Here is a 21,617-nt window from a genome sequence, read left to right as displayed (position 1 = left end):
AGAACAGTTCCACACACAAAAGGTTTGCAACCTAAATTTTAAAAAATAAAAGACTTGGTCATATGCAACATTTGTATCTGTATCTGTATTCTGTACAATACATAGAAACAGTTTGTGATTTCTTCATAATCCTTTGATAACTGAAAACTTTTACAGAAGAAAGGAGAAGAAACAGAACCCATTCTTTTTTTTTCATTTTTTTTTTCTTCGATTCAGTCTTTTGCATTATGGTCTTCCTTCTTTGTTTTCAGTGAAATACACAGTAGCCGCAGTCACTAAAACTTGCAGGAATGTTACACCAGCCCAGACACAACTCCAGTTTAGCAGATACAAACAGGAAGATAATTCAGAACATCGGCGCGTTATGGTTACAGTTCGGTTGCCCAAACCAAATAGTTTTTGGATGACCGGTAGTGAGGGTATATACTATCATACGTCCTTCACTTGATTGGCAGGTAGTGGCGCCCCCCTCTTTGGGGGCCAGTTTTTGTTGTGAACATCCTGCTCTACCCTTGGGAGGGGTGAAAACGTCACCCCAGTATATGTCTTTGAGGGTCAGACAGAGAGACAGACATACAGACAAACAGACAGGCAGCTCCTTTAACCTGGGCCGGGGTCCATCCCCCCCCCCCCCCTCCCGGCAGCGTCGATAGTGGAGACTATATGCTATGATCTGCTAGAGGTCCATAATGGGGGAACTTGTAGGGCTACAGTCAATCCATGATTCCAAATTAAAGTAACGGGTACAGTAAAATTACAGAATCCCTCCTCTGTCCGTTTCCGTTCCAGGTAAAAAGTTCCATTTCTGTTTGATGTTCACAAAAAAAAAAGTCTTTCAGGGCCGCCCACTCAGTCTGCACCATTTATGACAATACATTCAGTCCTTGCTCTCTCTCAGCCAGCAATATCGCAGCCATATTGTCATGAACCGCAGTCAATGTCGCGCGCGGTACGTCTCTCCCGGGGCGGGCCAGCTCGGTCCGGCACTCATCAACACGGAACGTCTTTATTGGAAGGTTGAAAGTGTGAAAATGGGCTTGGGAGGGACACGAGTCTGAGTCGGCTCTATAGACTGGTGACCAGATGAGAAGGGTCTACGGGCGGCTCCTCGGGCGACGAGTCGGACTCCTCCTTGCTCCCAGACACCATGTATCCGTCGCTGCCACCACGGCCCATGTGGTAGTAGCTCTGCAGCTCGTGGAGGTGATTCCTGGAGCCTAAGTTTGGCATGCTCTTATAATAGACGTCATCCAGCTCCGGAGCCGTGGCGCTCTTACAGGGCTGCAGCTCGCCGGAGCTGTCTTCCTCTCCGTCCGTTAGACCGTTCATCTGTCCGTCCGGGAGGTCCGTCAGCACCGGCATGCTGGTGTAGAGCGAGTCTCTGTGGTTGGGCGAGTGCGTGTGCTCGTCGGTGTGCTCGTTGGTCAGCAGAGGGAAGAAGCTCTCGCTGGTCTCCTGAGGAATGCGCCGCGGCCGGGAGAAGCTGTGGGGGGGCGGCGGCGGAGGGGGGTGGCTGTCCGGCGGGGGCGGCCGGGGCGGGAGGAGGGGGGCGTTGGACTCCTCTCTGATGATCTCCAAGCCCAGGTTCTCCTCGTGGGGGAACGCCGCGGGGTTGTCCAGCACCATGGGACTGTTGTCCTCTTTGCCGCTGCCCACACATCCGCCGACGCCGCTGCTGCTGCTGCTGCTGCTGCCCCCTGCCATGCTCCCTGGAAGAAAAAAAAAAAAAAAATCAGGCGGAATATATTACCCCAACTATTATGCAGCATTTTAGAGCATATTACTGGTACTTAACGGAGAAAAGTGCTAATGCGCTGGTATGGTGATGATTTCCGCCCCCCACAGTGGAGATTCCACGGCTGAAGTTAAATGACTTTCTGAAGTGATTTCAATCAAAATTTCAGGATAATAGCAGCGAATGAAATTACTTTGTGTAATGAGAAAGGGCCGGCTTGGCATAGCTTGAACCCACACAGCTATCCCTCTCAGCCGCGTTGATCACCTTAAATTTATAGAAGGTGCCAGCATATTTTATTCATTTCAGCTTTTCTGACTGACAAAATAACAGGTTTTCATTCAGTAGAATACCTCAAACAGTTTCAGTTTCAATGGGAAAAGCTTTAAATTCCAAATGGTTACCACACCTGCAAAACTACCAAATGGCAGAAAGGCAGAACTATCCACACACCAGTTGAAAATGGTGGCGAAATGCAACACCGAGCACATGCTAATAGCTTTCTGTATGCACACCATGAAATTAAACACAACAAAAAGTTCAGCAGTGCCATGTTTAAACCCTGTGTACATGTAAACAGGTAAAAAGAACAATACCTCGTGTCAGAATGTCCCAACATAAACTAAACATGTTATTTTGAAGCATATTTCTACATTCGCTGCACATAAAAGCGTAAACTCACCAAATGGTGAGGGATGAGTTCACACACCAAAAGACATATAAATGCCTCTACAATAAATATTTTTACTAAGTAGTCATGCATCGATGATTAGATAATCCAAGAACTCAGTTCAATGAAATGAGAGACAAATGTGTTTGTGTCTCAGAAAGAAAAGGTTCAGAATGCCCATTGCTAGCATGAATGCAGAAAAGAATACAATGAAAATAAAATAAAATCCTTGTAAAAGCATTGAGAAATGAGTAGTACAATCACTTGAAAAAGCCTCTTTAACACCCAATCTACCTCTGTCCAAATCAACACACTGAAAGTGAAAATCAGTGTTTTGTTGTCTTCACAGTCATGCTCCCTTTTTCTTCTTTTACTGTATCTGCAGAGGCAAACAGTGATTAACTTTCATTTCATTTGGTTTTGCTCTGAAGCATTTTGCAACCTTGAATATTAAATTGAAAAAAAAAAAGTTCCTCTTCTTCTCATTATTAGTGATTCCCTCCATGCATCTTACCGCTTCATCCTGCTCATTCGTCCTTATTGATATTATTACATTGACTGACATCAGTTGCACTGGGTATAAAGTCTAAGTGATCCGTGCTCACCTCCGTTGGCCATGCTGCTGTTGACCAGCTTGTTCATCAGGTTGTGATTGCGCTCGGTGGTCGCTCGCTCGTGGTTGTTGAGGTACGACGGGATGTAATTGGAGGTCAGCTCCTTGAGGATCTTCTTTTCCAGGGTGGTCTCCTTGTGGTTGCTGTGGGTGCCGTAGCCTCCGCTCCGGTCTAGAATCTGGACGCAGTCGCTCAGGTATTCGCTGCTGGCCATGCTGTAGTTGTTGGCATGGTTACCGTTCAGGGGGAGCGTGTCCATGACGCTGGAGTCTCTTGCGTTGTTCAGGATGCCCTCTGAGGGAGCGGTTTTTAAAAGAGAAACGATCATCAGGCTTATTGAATAAAGAGGTTTTCAGTTTCAAAGAAGAAATATTTTATTTTGTTCAAACAGCAATAATAGTTTTCTTGGAAGTATATTGCTGCAACCCTCCATAAATTCATGTCAAAGATGATTTACTAATTCTGTATTTTCTCAGTTCCTGCCAACACTACACTGATATCAAAAATAAAAGTTTCATTTTCATTAAAAATATAAAAAAAAACAAATTGCAAAATGAAACATAATTATACCTCAAGTAATTAAAGAAACCCACACAGAATCTCAATCATCACTCAAATGTCAGTTTACACATTTAGTTTTCAATATTTCAATGAAATGAGCTTTAATGAAGCTGCTTGTTTTTATTACTGTAGGTGTATCACCTTGAGGTGAGTGCTTTTAAGCAGCAATTCTAGAAAATTATCCAACAATTGTGTGAGTACTATATCATATGGACCGAGAGATAATTTAAAAATGCTTTTGAATTAGAAGGGACTAAAAATGTAAAAGTGCTTCAAGAGACAAAAGGAAAAGACAAAGTTGATGTTGAGGAATAATGGAGCTCATACTTGTGTCTCGGTAAGGTGCTGATGGACAGCATGAGGGAAAAGAGAGAAAAGAGACAGCTTTGAGTTCATACAGTGGTAGAGAACTATTTTCAGCTAAACAAATAAATAAATATTTAATAGCCAAAGGCTTGACATTAAACAAACAGATATATTTATTCTATTATTGACTGAATGATATATCACAGAAAAACACATTAAAACACCACGATAAAATTTCCGGCTAAATCAAACTACATGTGCAGCACACTGTGCGTGCAACAGCCTACTGCAGGCAAACACACAGCACATCGTTCACATGCAAAATGAAGCTCAGATTCTACAAAGTACACACTATATACAAAAAAAAAAAAAAAAAAATGCTATCTTCATGGCTCCCAAGTCATTTTTACAGAAAAAAACTACTTGCAACTCCAGAATGAGATACACATGTGTCTTATGTTCATGTGTATATTTATGCGTTTATGGAAGTAATATATGCGTATTGCGGTGTGATTGATCACCTCACTTGGGAGCCATGCGGAGCCTCTATCAAAGCAAGAGGCATTTCCACGTGAAACAACCATGCAAAAATAAATTAAATGCGGGCAAAAGAAACACTCTATAATCATTTCTAAATGTTGTACGCTCATAATAGGAACATCAAGCACACCTTGGGTGTTGTACATGCCCACGGCTGGGTTGTTATAGACTGCAGAGTCCCCCAGGAGAGTGTTATAAGGATTGTTAGTACCATGGGGACGAAGGAGAGCATTAGTTATAAGATGATTAGCCATGGCTCCTGGTACAGGCAGATAGAGAAGGAGAGAGGGAGGGCAACAGCCAAGTCGAGAGAGGAAAGAGAGAGGAGAAGCAACAGCCAAGTCAAGAGAGAAAAAGAGAGAAGCACTCGAGAGAAAATAAAAAGCCAGAGTGGCGATAGAGGTTAAAGAAGAGGGTATGTCGCCGTTGCAGTGTGGAAGTAAGCAAGAAGGAGAAGGAGGAAGGGAAAGCGAGATGGGGAGTGAGTGTGTGGAGGAAAGAGGGAGAGAAGAGGACAAGTAAATCAAACAAGCAAACAGTTTAGGGAGAAAGCCAAGAAAAAGCTTGACAAGTCATTCTTGCAGCCACTGCATACAGGCTGAGGGAGGGATGGAGGAGGAGAGGAGAGACGGACAGAGGAGAAGACAAAGAGAGAGCAGCGGAGCTGGGAGCAGACAGCGCTGCAGTTCAATACGCTTGAGCAGAGAGGCATGACGACAGGATAGTTAATAGACAAAAGGCCTAAAAAAAAGTGTTCCTGGTGCATTTCCTCAGAAACAGATCATGTACACATTAAGAGATTACAAAAAAAAAAAAAAAAAAAAACAAACCAGGAGACAAATGACCATGATGGCCCCAATTCATTCCTCCCATATTATCTAACACTATCATCAACACACAACCTCATGTGAACAATGCACAAAAACTATCGGTGTCTGTGTCTGGTGGATTATTTCAGACTTGTAACGATGCTTTTTAGCAATAAATCTTATTCCACTGGAAAGTCTGGTTATTCTTCTTTTAAACTTAGCCAGATCTGTACAGAAGATGCATTTGTGGGATGAGCAGCAGAGCTGAATATCACAGTTGAGCCCATGAAGATATATAAATCCACCATGTCAATGCTAAAATTCTATGTTGTATATTTTATATTTCTGTCATGTTAAAACAGGTATTTGAAGAATATGAAATTCCAACAAGTGTTGAATTAAATTTACCATTAAATCATACTATCATAAGTCTAAAGTAAAGACGCATCATATGGATGTAAAACAGTCCACAAATACAAAAACACTTAAAATTATGTGTTGTGACATAAAACTTTAGAAGATTTAAAAGAATAGCATATCCTATTTCAATTATTCCCACACACTGATTAAATGTATTTCCAAAATTCACATTTAAATATGAATTGAAACATTTTTTTCCCCCATAAAATTCAGCTGAAAAATACGTTTTCAGTACGTTGCTTCCATTTATGTGTCCATCATTTTAATCTGCAAACTGTTGTTTTTGGTGAAGCGCTCTGCTCATCCCATCATGCTCCTGCCTCATCTCTATTGGTTGTTAGCGGCTGTGGCTCATAGCAGAAGTGGCACTTTGCAGTGGAGTGACGGCGAAATTTCCCACACTATCAGAAAATAGTATCTGCCTGTTGACAGCAGCTGCGTACCGGCCTCTCCCACTTCCCAACAAAACACCACCGAATTTAAGCCAAAACCAAAGACATCAACACAAACGCTTGTCGTCCATCAGAGACGGTCAAACTTGTGGCGTTTAGTCGCCCGAAGAGAAAATGTGGGTTTATTTGTGAAACAAGTCCAATTTAAATAAACGTGAGTTTTGCAAAATCACTGAAAAAAAAAAAAAAAGAGAGAAAGGTTCCAGTGACTTGAAAAATGTATTTGTGAAAACCACCGTTTTCTTCCTCATTCTGTCCTCCTCAGCTGCTCCTGCCATAATTCAAAGGCGGCTGACTGGCAAAACTCACATGTGCGTGTGTCTCCAAGGAAAAAGTGTCAGTTTACATTACTGTCACCGTTGTGACTCCATTGTGCGAACTATTGTTCGTTGCGAGCGCTGATGCGGTGTGACGGACAGCCAGGAGAAGTGCGAGATTTTTTTGCCACTGAGAATTTTTTCTCTTTCTTTTTTTTTTTTAAACATCATGCATAGTCAAACACTTTACTTAATCAAAGGCTCCTCTTTTAATCACCAGGTACTTCGCTTTCAGAAAGAAATCAGTGTGAGTAGATTCCCTCCAAAAAAAGAAAAAAAAAAACTCATTAATCTTGCTGTGCATTTGATGTTACTCTATAAATACAATTTTAATATCAATACATGCATTTAGCTATTTAATTCTAGGTCCTATCTAGCTTAATGCGCACAAAAACTACTTATTTTGGTCTAGGGCAGGATGTCTAAATATAGATTCTGGGATCAAAATATGCAAAACTGAAATCCATTGAGAGAGCATACAAATTAACCAACTTTACACAGGATTTTAGTAAATCGGTATTTAGGATGATTTTCTCCCACCTGGCTGAATCGTGCCTTTTTCTGTCGTGGTTTAAATTGATTCTCTTAATTCTGAACATAAATTCGCTTCAGGCTTAAGGTTAGCACTTACTCTTATTTTGTTACACCTAATTAAAAAAAAAAAAAAAGTAAACGTATTGTCATCTTAATTGAAGTGTTGTCGGGTGAGCCTCGCTTTTTGTTTCAACCCGAGCATTCTCCGCTCAATTCAACAAGTCAACCTCATATCTGACGATCCAATTTACCGCGCGCCGCCGTTATTCACTAAGCCACAGTGTGGAGTCATTTAAAATTCTAGTGGCTAAGACGCTCCGTGCAGCATAGCTTACAGCGTGAGGGAGGGAGGGAGGGAGGAGGTGGGGGTGTCTTAAACCCTGCCTCGCTAAGTGTGTGATAATTCAAATGCTGACACACACCGTGTCTGCTTTAGTATCAATCTGTCATGCTAACAGCTTATTAGTGGCCTGAAGAAAGCGAGGGCCACACCTCAACTTAGAGGCAAAAAAGAAAAAAAAAAATGGCGGCACGCACTTAGTCGGTGCATACAGACTGCCCGGACGTTTGGGTGCCTTTGCCCTTATTACCCAGAGCCTCCGACAGCCCTGCTCATGGATCTGGCATCTTACTTCAGCGATGACAACAACAGAGGAGCCTCAGTTAGAAACATTCCACGGATATACCGAGAGATACGCCTGGTGTTCATTCGAGAGCTCCGTCGCTCCAGTAAAATACATTTTATCAGGTATATTTCTTCCCTCTATAAATCTAGTCGCTCCGACTCTGCTACATTAAACTGCTAATACGACATTCATCTGGTGCAACTCTGCATAACGCGGCAGCGTGATAATACAGCCATCACTGGAGTTCGGCTCAACATTTGAACAGCACTAACTTAAAGGATTTCTCACACACCGAGCTTCAAAACAATTTGCTTTTGAAAAAGTAGTGTCGACGCCCCGTGCAGCACAGTTAGCTCCGCGCTCCGTGGATGCATAATGGGACCACAAACTGGTTGATGTCTCAGTTTTGACAACACCCTGCCCTCATCTCTTCCTCCTGTAAAGTCACTCTTTGAAACAGCCAAAAAGCAGTAAGTGATATTTACACTCTATTCTGCAAATCCTCCAATGCTATTATCAGAAGTTTGGAGTCTTACAACTTTACTGAAAGAACAGTGTACGCTGCCTCCCGAGCCTCCCGCTATTTAATAAAGCAGAGACGGTGACAGTGATGAGGATGCAAATGGTACGTATCCTGTGGTTACCTCTGTTGAGCGTGGCGGAGCTGTTGATGTCTCCAGTGATGAAGGAGGACTCCTGTTTCCTCACTGTGTCGTTCCACATCCGCCTGATACGACTCTGCACACGGCAGAGAGGAAGCAGAGGAGAAGGGAGGAGAAGGTATGGCCGATGACAGAAGGAAAAAAAACAGCAATGACGGAGGGAAGAAGGAATCGCGGGAATGTGTCAAGGGAGGGAGGACGTAAAAGCAAAGACGGAAAAAAGAAAGAGACACGGAACACATGGGATGTGATGTTTAAAGGAAAAGCAAATTATTGTAGGAAAGGGCATAAAATAAAAAGCAACCAACGGGAAAGGAACAGGTAGGAAAAAAAAATAAACGCGTCAGTGTTGTTTCTACTCCGTAGGTCTGTGTCTCAGCAACATTATCTGTCAGGGTTTGGGATATCTCACTTTCAACAATCAAAGTCTACATTTGAAACCCGCGAATACAGTCAGCTGTATTCCAAACACAAACATCCACAACGAATGTCATTCAAGTCTGCCTGCGACTAAATGTGAGACAGGTTGAAAGTGAAGACGGATAACCCAAAGCCCCGATGGAGAGCCCTGGCCTCACCTGAGAGTCGGCTGTGCTGTAGCGTCCAGGTGTGCAGGCAGGTAAGCTCACCTGTGAGCCTGTGGAGTAGCGGCCCGGCGTCCGGGAGGTGGTGGTCTTACTGGAGGAGGAGATCGAGGTCTCCACGCTCTTACCGCTGCAGCAGTGAGTACGGAGGCATTTTCCGTACTCCTTACGCACCTGGTGGGGGGGGGGGGGGGGGGGGGGGAGTGAGATGGATGGAGTTAGACATGTTTACATAGATTTAACCAGCACACCCAGCGGAGGCGGCGCTGACTGATGCTCCACTTTAACCCCGCACGTATTCAAACATAATGAAAACACGACATATGGAAATGAAAGACTAACTTTTCTCACTCCGGCTCTTTGTGCAAAACCTTGAGCCAATAAAAGCCAGACATTAAGACATTAACTTCATAAACTTCCCCCTCCCCGCCAGTCACCACGCCACACATCCATCCGAAATGGACATATTCCTCAGGGAGATATATGATGCACTCGCACACACGGAACATCTGCATTTAGATCCCAATCAAGTTAGAACAAATAGGACTGTAATTGCTTTTTAACAAGCTTGTTGGACTGGCAGACGTGTATTGCCACATGCTCTGTTTGAACAGCTGTGTGGTGAGTTGCTCCATGCATCTTGGGAGAAACAAGTTGGGCCGCAGCCAAAGAAAACCTCAGCACTGTTCTGAGGACATCTCTCCGGATACCTGATCCCGTGGCCTGACACATACCTTAGCAAAGAGCGCACACACACACACACACACACACACACACACACACACACACACACACACACACACACACACACACACACACACACACACACACACACACACACACACACAAACGCACGGCACTAGTTTCCTGGTCAGACACTTTAAACTAAAAACTCTCCTCGGGACTAAAGCCAGATGAAAGTATTAAGCATTTGATGAATTTTCTTTCCATATCCCACTCCTCTTCTGCACTCCCAGGCACTGACAGTGTGTGGGAGACTCTGTAAAAATATCTCAGGATGTGTAGGCTCTTCCTGGAAGCCACATATAACTCAACTACAAAAAGTAATACATATGCACTTACAAATGCCAATAATCCTCTGAGCTAACCAAACCCAAAACCCAATGTAAAATAAGTTGTCTTTTCTCTATATGAAAGCGAGACTTGAAAGGGCAGCTGCTGGTGAAAAGTGAGTGAAGTTGCTGGATTAAATCACAGACATCATCAGAGAGCTGTGTGTAATATCCACATTAAAACAGGCATATGTCTTCTGATGTACATAAAAACGTTAAAAAAATGTTTTATTGTTAAACAAGCATGACGACCCTGCATGACGATGAACAACTTTAACAGCTATCGAGGCAGAAAAGCTGTAATGTGAGCAAGTTGGTTCGTTACCTGCTGCCAAGAAGCAAGACAATGAAAGTGTGTGTGCGTGTGTGTGTGTGTGTGTGGTAGCGAGCAAGAAAACGTGAGATTTGAGCCGCCAGGAGGGAAACTGAATGACCAATCAAACCAGTGACAGCTCTGCGGATATTTTTGGTGTTCCTGCTGATTGTTGACTAGCATGTTGGTGTGTGTGTGCGTGTGTGTGTGTGTGTGTGTGTGTGTGTGTGTGCGTTTGGCTTTCGTCAGTCTGTCACATCGTCGCCCGTCTATTTCTGTCTCCGGCTTCGTCCTCGCTCACCTTTTTCTGCAGAATGCAGTGGAAGATGAAGATGAACATGCCCTGCAGCGAGTTGAAGATGGTGAAGAGGTAGGCCATGATCACCGTGCTCTCGTTGATGTACATGAGGCCGAACGCCCAGGTCAGGCCCAGCAGACACAGCAGGGCGATGGCCCCAATCACCCAGGACCTGAGCGGCGAGGGGGGGAATTAAATCAAAACATGATCAGTTACTGTACGTCTTAGTTGACTGAAATCCAAACAGGACTTTGTCCTTTTGACAGAAAAATCTGATGGAAGCGAGTCCTCAGCGCAGGAGGGAGGGGTGACAGCGGGTTCAGATGGAGCGTCGACACTGTGGGAGTGGGACGGAGAGAACGGCGGGGGCTTTTGCTTTAAAGAATTATTCCCTTGCAGGAGGGGGTGAGGGGAAGAGGGTGGATTTTCTCATTTAGATACGATCTCCAGAGAGCGAGAGGAGGTTATAAACCGGGCTGACGTCAGCCGCTAATATCAGAAACGGAGAGCTTACCGACTGCGGCGCAGCTCCTTTCCAAGTTTCTGCTCGACTCGGCCAGTCAAAACCCGCCGAATGAGGTGAGAAACATTTTCACAGGCAGAAGTGGGTTCTGGGGTCTGTTAGTGCAATTGCGACTATAACAGTTTGATGGGATTAAATGTTATAAAAGTTTTTAGGGCTTTGAGGCTTCATTTCAAATAAAGGCCAAAAAGTCTGAGAGACTTGGTCATGTAAAGGAATGTGTATGGATTGTAAGTCTCTCTCTCTCTCTCTCGGAGTGTGTGTTGCGGCTGTGTGAGTGTCTTCACTGGGCAGTAAGTACAGAGACATTACAGCCATTATAAATGACATTTTCTACTAAAGGTCACACTTTGGGCCTGCCACAGCTGCGATGATGGCTGTTAATTTGATTGGCTGACTGGGCAGTGATCACCTCTAATGCAAGGATACAGACAAAGACGCCGAGCGAGAAGAGAAAGGAGGGAGGTGTCGGGACGAAAGCGCAGAGGGGGAAGATATTAGGAGAGTCATGAGGAAGGAAGAGAGACAGAGGAGGGGAGTAAGTGAGTGAGACTGAGGTGATTGATTCGATGTTGCCCTCTGTGGCACCATTCAGGCGAGACAGAACCTCCAATAAAGCTCGTCTGACGACCCTCTTCAATAAAGGGTACACTCATCTCTTTCTTTTCCATCCCACCGTTTCACCTCTCCCTCCAGTGCTCCCTTGAGTCATGGTTTTTCTCTCAGCTCCGTTTCCCCGAATTCACATATCACCATTATAATATTTCAATAAACGCATTAGGTCTACAGGTTACAGGACCTCGGGAATAAAAGGAATTGTGTTTTACAAGGAAGGTTAATGGTTAATTTAGGCAAAAGAACAGACTCTACCCAGGTTCAACAGACAAATAACACAAGTAGCTGAACAAAACAAACTGAGAACACTGTGGGATTGGAGCGCGGCCTTACCAGAGCCAATCCTCAACAAAGACAACTTAGGATGGCTTGGATTTAAAGAGACAGAAATAAGAAAACAAGAGGGAAAAAAAAGAAAATAATAAGACAAAAAGGACATGGTGGTGATTAACAAAGAAACAAACCACAGTGAGACATGACTAATGAAGTGAAATAGATTAAAATCTACGCTGTGTTGAATGTGCTCAGAAAGACTAAAAGAAAGTCATTAAACGAGAGAAATAAAGACCGGAAAGCATCATATTTTACATCGTTCCTTCATCACATTCTCCAGAACTGTAGAAAAGCAAAGATTTGCCAGTTTGGTCTTTAGTCCTATGATACTTCAGATCCTGCTTAAAGCTGCTGTCAGTAAAGACTCCCCGAGAGACATTTGAATGCTGATTTTACAAACACGGAAATCATTATGTGATATATATATATATATATATATATATATATATATATATATATATATATATATATATATATGTTAGGAATTCTGAGCTCAGTAAAGAGTTGAGCTCTGGGCCACGGCACGCTGTTTGAATAAGTGCCTCGAATGAAACTTGAACAAGGAATAATAAAATCCTGATTAGTTCATTTAGCGAACAGAGTTCCACTATTCAGTAGAAATGAAGTTATATTCCAGTGGCACTCGCTAGCGGTGCACGAATGATGTGGGTATGACTGAGAATAAACACGGGTTCGGTGGCAAGCGTCTCGAAATGATCTAAAATAAAGTTGGAAAATGTTTCACGCAACATGAAAGGAGCTGACAGACATGACATTTACAGAAACAGTTAAATATTTTGAGGGAAATATTCTCTCGCTTGCTGCAGAGGTGAGAGGACTGAAGTCTGTCTGGGAAGCAAACAGCAAATCATAAGAAATGTAGCTGATAACACAATAACTTCTCTCATGAACACATTATGATAAAAAAAAACTAAAATGTAGCTCATGCGTTGATCTGTAACTGCATTTTATGTGTCTACGTGCATAACGAGCTACCACGGGACAAATCCAGGATTGGTTTTTCTGTTTCCAGTGTTTTAACAGTGGAACAAGATAAGCATCTCCAGACTTCAGCTCCATGCTGAATTTGCTGTACAGACAGCAGAGTGGTATCAGTCTCCTCATCTTGGCCAAAAAAACTGCAGAAGCATACATCCCCCCACCAAAAAAATGTCAGTGTATTCCTTTAACTTAATTCAAACAAGCAGGCATAATCAGCCTCCCTTTAGGAAGCAGGCGCGCTGGCGTGTTGGCAGGATGGTGTGTACAGAGGAACTTACTTGATGTTGTCCAGACATCCCGAGTCTGGCTTGAGAATGGCCGTATGATGGAACATCTTATAAAGAGCGATACCCAGGAAGATTACATTCAGCTGAAACACACACAGACACACACACACACACACACACACACACACACACACACACACACGCATATGCAAGTTAATATTTTTCAGCAATGAGGCTAATTAAAGATGCAATGTCACCGCAGCGACTCGGTGTATATCATTTCATTCTCCCTTCCAGCTGTAATTGGCTTGGGGACACAGCATCAACAACCCTTTATGTGCTCAAAATCCAGGAAGTGGAGCATGTGGGAAACTACAGCAGTCATTACGCCTATCGAGAATCATTGTTACAATAGAACCCCCAATTCTCACAAATGCTGTCGTTTCTATCGGCCTGCTAATGCACAGACAGGGGGGGGTTTAATGATGGCAGTCTGGACGGCTGCTCCGAGGTCTCAGAGGCGGTCCGGGCTATGAATGGGTGTAGTGTCATAACAGGGCAGCCTGCACTTCTCCCCCATTGCAGCCCCAGTTAGATCAGTAATAGCCTGCCTGACATTTCTAAAATGAGCACCGAGCTTCAGTGTACAGGCAACTGGGAACATGTCCCATTGCTTTCAATCTCTCTGTATCAAACACTGCTTTTTTTTCTCTCTCTCTCTCTCCTCTCTCTTTTTTTTTTCCTCTTCTGTCTGTGTGTGTCTGCCTAGTCGTCGAACTCTATTTCTGTCTCTGTTTACTTGCTCAAGGTAGGAAGCCTGTTCTCGCCTCTCAGAACAGTTTGCTGACTGATGAAACATCATTCACTGGCACTGCTTCTATGGAAAAACTATATGGTCAAACTCTGTGAGAGCCCGCGTTCCTCCATTCACTGCACAATTTGGTCGCATTGTAATAAAACAGCGCAGGCAGAGGGGAAAAAAGGACCTGAATTGTCAAGTACATGCTGAATAGCAACACAGCTTTTTTGCCCAGTTCTTATCATAATCTGCGTGATGCACAATGCATTATGCTTCACGTCCCCTCCCAAGACTTCCGGCTTGTGGGAATATATTCTCACTTGAGAGTTAATCCACGAGTGGGGAATTATTAAGTTGACACATAAAGTTCCTTCCTTTCTACTTACGCTCCTGAAGAGCTCAGACAAACCCTGTAAGAGATTAATGAATACCTTAATGTAGCCCGCCGATCCTGAACGAACACGTGGCAGTGCTGTATCAAGCCTGTGTGTGTGTGTGTGAGAGAGAATGTGTGTATGCAGATCTCACCATAATGATGAGTGTGGCAGGGCCTATGAAGCTCCAGATGAAGTATGTATCCAAACGTAGCCAGCACCTAGAGACAGAGAGCGAGCGGGTGAGAGAGGGAGACGGAGGCAGAGGAAGACATCATGCATGAGAAACACCGAGCGGAAGAACAGCAGAGGAGAGAGACGTGGAGGGATTAGAAACACGCCCCAGTCTCAGATGGATGTAGGGGAGCATGGATTTACCATCAGAGAACAGGGACATGCATCACACACACACACACACACACACACAGGAAGCGACTTTAAAAACACACAGACAAAAAAGAAAAACCTAAAGTACATTACATGACATACAGTACATCAAATACATCATGACAGTGGGAGGACGACAAAAATTGAAGTGGATGGAAAAATGAAAGCGATGAAGAACAGAAAAGAAGGTGTAACAGGATGGAGGGGAACAGGCCTAGTGTACACCCCAAACATACATCACACACACACACACACACACACACACACACACACACACACACACACACAGGGGAAACCAGCGATGGATGAGCACCTGTGATAAATAAAGCTTTACCTCCCCCCCAGGGCGGAGATATATGACATGACCACATCCTGTGGCTCCAAGAAATATAACATGACTCTGTTCATTTGAATACCAAGTTGCGGATGCAGACCTCATAGCAGGGTATTTATGGAGTCTGGGAATGACTTCAGTGAGGTTAAAGGAGAGAAAAGGGACACACACACTGGTATTCGCTCAGTCCTTCAGGAGACACGCTTGAACGCACATCAGCGCACATACACACCCACGCATAGGCAGTAATTCCTGACCACAAGGTTAGCATTGGTAGTAAAAGACATCATACTATATGCTAAGCTAGATCACCTGAAGTCCTCTCCATGCATCAATTCTACAGAGCAAGTGGGCGGGAAAAAAAAAAAAAAGAAAAAAAAAAAAAACTCCCAGAGTGCCCTTCCACTGAGGTCAGACCCAACTGGTTGAGGAAAAAGGTGCCAGAGAAAAACTGCAGGAGCAAAATGGCCAACTGATTCATGACCAGCTGCTTTTGAATTATTAATCTTTCAATTTCCACCACATTAGAGAGCCCTCCATTATGGGTCCCTGACTGTGTCACCGTATCCTCCATTAGGGCTCCTTTGCTAAGTCATAGCCGCCTTCATTACGGGACGCGAATGAGCCTCAGCGCCACCGGCGAACACGGGGAAGAGCTGAGCGGCGTTACGTGACAAGGTGACACAGCGAGGATGGCCGACGACGTTCTCCGAAGTTTTAGTCTCAATGTGCCCCGTCGTAAGTGATAAGCGGCGTCGCTTTCCGGCCCAGGCTGATAAAGGACTCAGAGAGGTTAACTTCTACTCTTAACAAAAAGTGCTCAGCTGGGGGAAAAAAAAAAAAAATTCTGAAAATTACTTTTCTAAATCCACGAGGGCTGTGGGGCAGAAGGGTTTTGAAAGCAATAATGTCAATTAGTTTGAGTCCAATATTACCTCAAATGACAAAATAACTTTGGCACAGTGATTTTTTTTTTTTTTTCCAGCTGATTTGTGTGATGAACTTCCCTCCATTTCACTTTAACATTTCTTTGGAGTTTTAACTTTTCGAACGCCGCTATAGTCGCAAGCCCTTTACAATCCCCTTTGTTGGATAACGGCATGCCGTCTAATTATTCACCCAGAGCTTGGCATTCAGATTCTCATGTTTTAATGATCGCCTCGCTATGAAATATTGATCTAAGTGGCATGTGGATTGGTGTGGCTTGATGGTTAACAGCTAAAGTCAAGCCTTCCCTCATCTTCAAAGTTCTTTGAGGTGAAATGTGGCCCGTCGAAAGCTGCAGTGTCTGAACAACGAAGGCTCTCAGGGGCGGCGGTGAATGTGGGCATTTGAGCATGTGAATCATTTAACTGCGGTATACCTCCCAGTCACTTTTCTTATTCTATAAGGAATCATACATTTATAAGCAACCGGGGGAAGAGATTTTTTTTCTCTTCTGCGAGTCTAAATGGAAGGTCCATGTTGTTAATGTCCTCTTTAGTACTTGTGAATTCATACAGTCCCTAAACGGAGAGCAGGTCATGGATGGGCATGGTGCATAATCTACATTATACATGCATTATGCGTTAATATGCATCCTCACTATAGGAGTAAAATGTTGACCTTCTTCACTGTCACGGCGTGAGGACACCGGTCAGATCACACAAATGAACCCGTTATTATGTTCACTCCTGTGTATTTTCGGGTCGCCCGTCGTGCATATTCATGCACTTCCCATGAATTAGACGCTGGCTGTCTTCTCCCAGATTCGCGTTATGTCTGAGCTCAGACGAATCAAGCAGGCATGAATATATTAACTCGTGCTTTTAACGTCTGTCCCCATCCTTCACCGCTTTTTCCTTCCAGAGGGGCTGGCCTTCCTTCGACACATGTATACACACACACACACACACACACACACACACACCCTCAGAGAATCCTCTATCAGCCTCTTCACCAGCATTCCTTTCTCATACTTGAAGCATTTCTGGTCCTCCAGGCTGCTCGACGCACACCCCCCTCCTTCCACGCCGCCTGTTAAATCCTTCCATATTCACACATTGTCGCTGCTGTGCTCATGCAGGCACTCCGTGGTGCATCCTCCCGTGCTCGTCCCCGTCCCTCCCTCCCCCTCTCCATCCCTCCCTGCCTCTCTCCCCTCTCAGCCTCTCTGTATTGACTCTTGAGAAGTGCCACAGCTTGTGGAGTCCGCCGTGGTGGCAGACGCCGCCAAAATGACAGCAGGCACTCCAGCCTCGCTCCCTTTCCCTCCCTCGCCCCGCCATCCATCCTTCCTTTAACGCCGCGACCGCCCTCCTTACACTCGGTCCGTGCCGTAGCTCCTGTAGTCCACGGCGGCGGAGACGGCCACGATGACAGCGGGCACCCCGTACCCCGCCAGGTAGAAGTACTTAGTCCTGGAGTGTTCGCTCTCGAACACCTCCACCAGCATGATGTAGAGCTGCACCCCTTCCAGGAACATCCAGGTGAACGCTGCCAAGAAGAAGAAATGGAGCAAGGCCGCGAAGACTGCGCAGACAATCTGGTGGGGGACAGAAAAGATTGAGAGGATTTAAAAATACAGTAACAGTACACAAAAGAAAAGATCGTCCCAAATATTTGATCTGGAGAACGCTGGCAGTAATTAGAGAGGAGAAGTAAGATGCAAATATTGCAAAGCAACAAGCTCGATTCAAAAAGTGGAAAAAAGGCAAATGCATCAGATTTACAATCGGAAGATAATAAGAAAAAACGGAAATTGGACTCCCAGTACTGAAAGAGAGTGAGGACAACACAAAAGAAACAGAATCGTAGCAATTCCAGGTGACAGAAGGACTCCAAACTCTTCAGGACAGCAGTGCTGTTTGAGCCTCTTTCACACTTTACTCACTGTCTATAATCTACAAGTCGTGTAAGCAGACAAACGAGACAGTATAAGTGACAAGTTGGTGCTGCAGCCTGTGCTCATCGACCACGTTTCAAACAGCGGCTGCAAACCGCTTTCAAAGCAGGCTGAGGAAGAAAGCGAGGGGCTGGGTTGGCGAGGAGGGCAAATTACTTGGCAACACTGTTGAGAATACAATATGAGTTTTGTCAATGCCAAGGATGAGCAAAATAAATGGGACTGCTGCAAAAATGACTCAGCAGCTAGGTACGAAAAAGACAAAGCACACAAAATATTTGACAGTTTTTTTTTTTCAGCTTGGAAAAAACCAAAAGGAACTCAGAACTAAATGGATCGGGAAACAAAAAATTGATTTTTTTTTTTTTTTCTCCTGCAACATTTAAAGTAAAGTGCATGGTCAAAATTCTGCACATGCTTAGGATTTGGTTACTTGTGTTATGAAATGTAAAATACAGGTTCACCAATCTTTACCAATCCTAATGATTCTACCATAATTAGTCAGGAGTAGATAATTAAAATGGGGAAATGTCCTTTTCAAATTGCATTTTTTACTGGACAATGACAAAATGGACAAAAGTCCAAAACAATGAACGATTCGACAGGCATTGAAAAAAAACAACAACCGCAAATGGTCGGCAGAAGGAAAAAAAACAAAAAACAAGGAGGTATCAAAGCTGGGCTGCATTTATCATTTAGGCAAAACGATAAGAAGAAAAATATGTGAAGAAGAAAAAAAAAAAAAAGAGAATGAGCGGCAGGAATTGTCCCATCAGCTTCATGGCAATATTGTCGTCTAAAAATTCCCTCCTAAATCAGTGAATGGAAGAGCTAACAGACAGACATTCATAATGAGGGGGTTTGTGGTGAGAGACAATTACCTAATGTCTGAGAGACAATGAGTTTAGGGGGCGAGGGAGTCACTCATTTCCATTTGTAATGATCGCACAGTGTAGCTTTCATACACACACACACACACAAAGGCGTGCATGCACACACTCACAGGTAAAAAAAAAAAAAAAGGTGCCTACTTATGCAAAGTCATTTAGTTTTCCTGCTGGAATTACTGGCTTAACTGGCTGCGAGCTAAGTGACGCTGAAGATGTTAATGGAGGTCACGAATAGTCACCAGTAATTAACGGGGGAACGGTGCACGGAAAATACGGCGCTGTGCATACGTACAAGGAAACATGATCCAAACACGCAAAACAAAACAAAAAACAAAAAAAATATGGAGCTGCACTGTCAAATGAAGCATTCTCTCAGTTTTTTTCTATGGGCTCATTAGCGATGAGAATATTTCTTGGCGAATGCTGGAAAGGACAAAAATGCCTGAAGCTCCGCTAAGTTTCGTTCAAGTCTGTGGGGGGAGTGGAGGATGCAACCTTGAGCACTTTCACACATACGTGCATATATTTACAGTTTGTAATGATCCACACAGGACAAACAGGTCACTTAAAAAAAAAACCAAAGGTTTAACCAAGCTGCAGTTTGATATTGGCTGCCGCAGAATTCAGCAAAAACTGATTCACAAACGGTTGCACAATGATTTAAAAAACTCTCGACGCTCTCCTGGGGAGGACAATTTGTTTAGGTGTCACAAAGACCAACACACTTAATGATGCATACATGAACGCCTGTCTCCATTCCACACACTGAAAACACAATATAGCACACCGAGAGACATGGAAATTACAGGATATTTGGAAATATAACTGTAAGGTTAAGACAAAGGAGCCTAAAAAATGTAAAACATGAGCGTTCCCTGTGGTAGAGAAGAAGACCGATTAACTGACAATTTAAACCAGCTCAGTTTCTTTACAGTTATTCTACTATATGATAAACTTCACTGGCAACATCTATTTCACTCACATCAATTCCATTTAATCTTTGAGATAGATGTTTGGCAATAGCTGACATGTAGTGCAACAGTTTTTATTCGAAGGCAAAGCAACAGAGAAGAAGATGACAGCACTCTAACAATCAATACTCAGAGTGCATCATTAAAAATCAGAATCAACTTTCTGTTGAGCGCAGAGGTCTGCGTTTTACCTTGTGTTCCTACAATTTGACTCTTGTGCTCAGCAGCCATGTCCTGCCACGGTCCTCTGCTAGGAATGGTCAAAAGCAGACTGAACTCATATTTGAGAATGTGTGTGTCTCTCACAGGGTCTGTTTTTGAACAGTTTATTAAAGCATCTCCTTGCAGATACCGTGATTTCTTGGCAACAGAGAACTGTTGCTGTTCTGCAGGAGGAAATAATAAGAAATGCAAGTGAAGACAGATGCACAGGACGGACGTCCCGCATCTCACCGATACATAAGCTTTAATGCATTTTGGAGCCGACAAAGAGCGCACTTTACAATGTAAATATTTTGTGCTGGTTGTGCATGGATTACAAAAAAGGCAAATTAGGCTCTCTGAACTCAATGTATGTGTTATATTTAGGTTACTCAGCCATTCAATCTGTGCTCGTGGCCTAATGTTTTATTCTTCTCTTTTGATTTGCTTGGCGGTGCTTTATGAATTAGCAGCAAATTGCAATGCAATTAATCTGAGGAAGTGTCTGGCACTCAGTTCGGTAATGATAGCACAGAAAATGGAGCATGTACAGCGAAAAAACAATGCCACTAAATCCCCTCACAATTCATGGGAAAAAGTTGCATAATGCAGGCTGGTGTGAATATAAAGATACGGTTTGTTTAACAGGCGCTCAGAGAAATGTCTTCTTTTTGATGTATTCCAGTAACACCGCGTGTACCAAATCCCCCGTTTCTTATTCATGTCACAGTAATATGATTAACCACTGACAGAAAGTGAATAAACATTTTACAATTTACTTTGCCAACAATGCAGTATCATCAGAGGGACGGGTTAGTGATCTGCCCGGCTTAGCCAGTAGCATGAGCTGAAATGTGGGATTTACAATATTCCAGGCTGTTCTATTATATCTACTGCAGGATTATTGATCAATGACTGAAAGCCTTTATCAGTTGTCCTGTTTAGTTGTATTCATGCTGGATTTCTCTGTGCTCAAAACCAAAGGAACATGCATAGAACCATCCTGTGTATCAAAAAAAAAATTAAAAATCATCTGCCCTTCTTACCGGCTGATCGGCCTTGTTGATCCCGACCAGGAAGAGTGACTCAGCGATGAAGAGGCTGATGCAGAGGTTTTTGTGAATGGTGTTGCGGTCACTCTGCAGGCCTCTGAAGAAGCAGAAGGTGAAGATGCAGATGAGCAGGCACACCAGCGACAGCAGGATCCCGACCCACGTGATGACGTCCAGGAGCACGTCGTGCATGCTGTCCGCTTTCTGGAAGACATGGGAGACGAGCTTGAGCGGACAATCGAACAGCAGCAACTACGGATATGTTTATCCTTGGTTTGCTAAAAACATACATGAGTCATACTGGAAGATGAGACACACTGTAGGAAAGAGAAAGGCCCCCCCCCTCCCCCACCCTCCCCACCAACGCCGTCCTGACTGATGTGAGCCTGGCTGCGTGTCGCTGAGCGTTCAGGGCCACAGCGATACGCTGCGTTGCACAGGTGTGCAGGCTCTATCCATCAGTGTCCCGCAACCTGGCAGGCAGAGCAATGTTCAACACAGCACGGCTGTG

At 43.9% G+C, this 21,617-nt stretch overlaps 1 protein-coding gene and 1 long non-coding RNA gene across 9 annotated transcripts in view; one reads left to right on the top strand and one right to left on the bottom strand.

Moving 5' to 3' along the window:
* Positions 1 to 233: 233 nt before the first annotated feature.
* adgrl3.1 (adhesion G protein-coupled receptor L3.1) overlaps positions 234 to 21,617 on the bottom strand; it is a 112,386-nt gene continuing 91,002 nt past the window's right edge. For 2 of the 8 annotated variants that reach the window (XM_030094154.1, XM_030094153.1), the window contains 11 exons: positions 21,101 to 21,310; positions 17,412 to 17,632; positions 14,542 to 14,608; positions 13,266 to 13,357; positions 10,518 to 10,686; positions 8,825 to 9,004; positions 8,229 to 8,322; positions 4,557 to 4,685; positions 3,908 to 3,925; positions 3,011 to 3,313; positions 234 to 1,709 (listed from right to left, as the gene is read on the bottom strand). In XM_030094154.1, the coding sequence (XP_029950014.1) occupies positions 1,066 to 1,709; positions 3,011 to 3,313; positions 3,908 to 3,925; positions 4,557 to 4,685; positions 8,229 to 8,322; positions 8,825 to 9,004; positions 10,518 to 10,686; positions 13,266 to 13,357; positions 14,542 to 14,608; positions 17,412 to 17,632; positions 21,101 to 21,310 (2,127 nt within the window). In that variant the 3' untranslated portion in view covers positions 234 to 1,065. The remainder of the gene's footprint in view (positions 1,710 to 3,010; positions 3,314 to 3,907; positions 3,926 to 4,556; positions 4,686 to 8,228; positions 8,323 to 8,824; positions 9,005 to 10,517; positions 10,687 to 13,265; positions 13,358 to 14,541; positions 14,609 to 17,411; positions 17,633 to 21,100; positions 21,311 to 21,617) is intronic. The other 6 variants (XM_030094157.1, XM_030094156.1, XM_030094158.1 and 3 more) reach the window with 6 other exon arrangements.
* LOC115390331 (uncharacterized) lies at positions 744 to 21,522 on the top strand. Its single transcript, XR_003931670.1, has 3 exons — positions 744 to 830; positions 18,705 to 18,715; positions 21,512 to 21,522. It is a non-coding gene; the product is annotated as an uncharacterized LOC115390331 (long non-coding RNA).

Source organism: Salarias fasciatus, chromosome 6, assembly GCF_902148845.1.
Source record: "Salarias fasciatus chromosome 6, fSalaFa1.1, whole genome shotgun sequence".
Taxonomy (NCBI): Eukaryota; Metazoa; Chordata; class Actinopteri; order Blenniiformes; family Blenniidae; genus Salarias; species Salarias fasciatus.
Note: the sequence above shows the minus strand (reverse complement) of the source record. Positions and strands in the feature narration are given on the sequence as shown.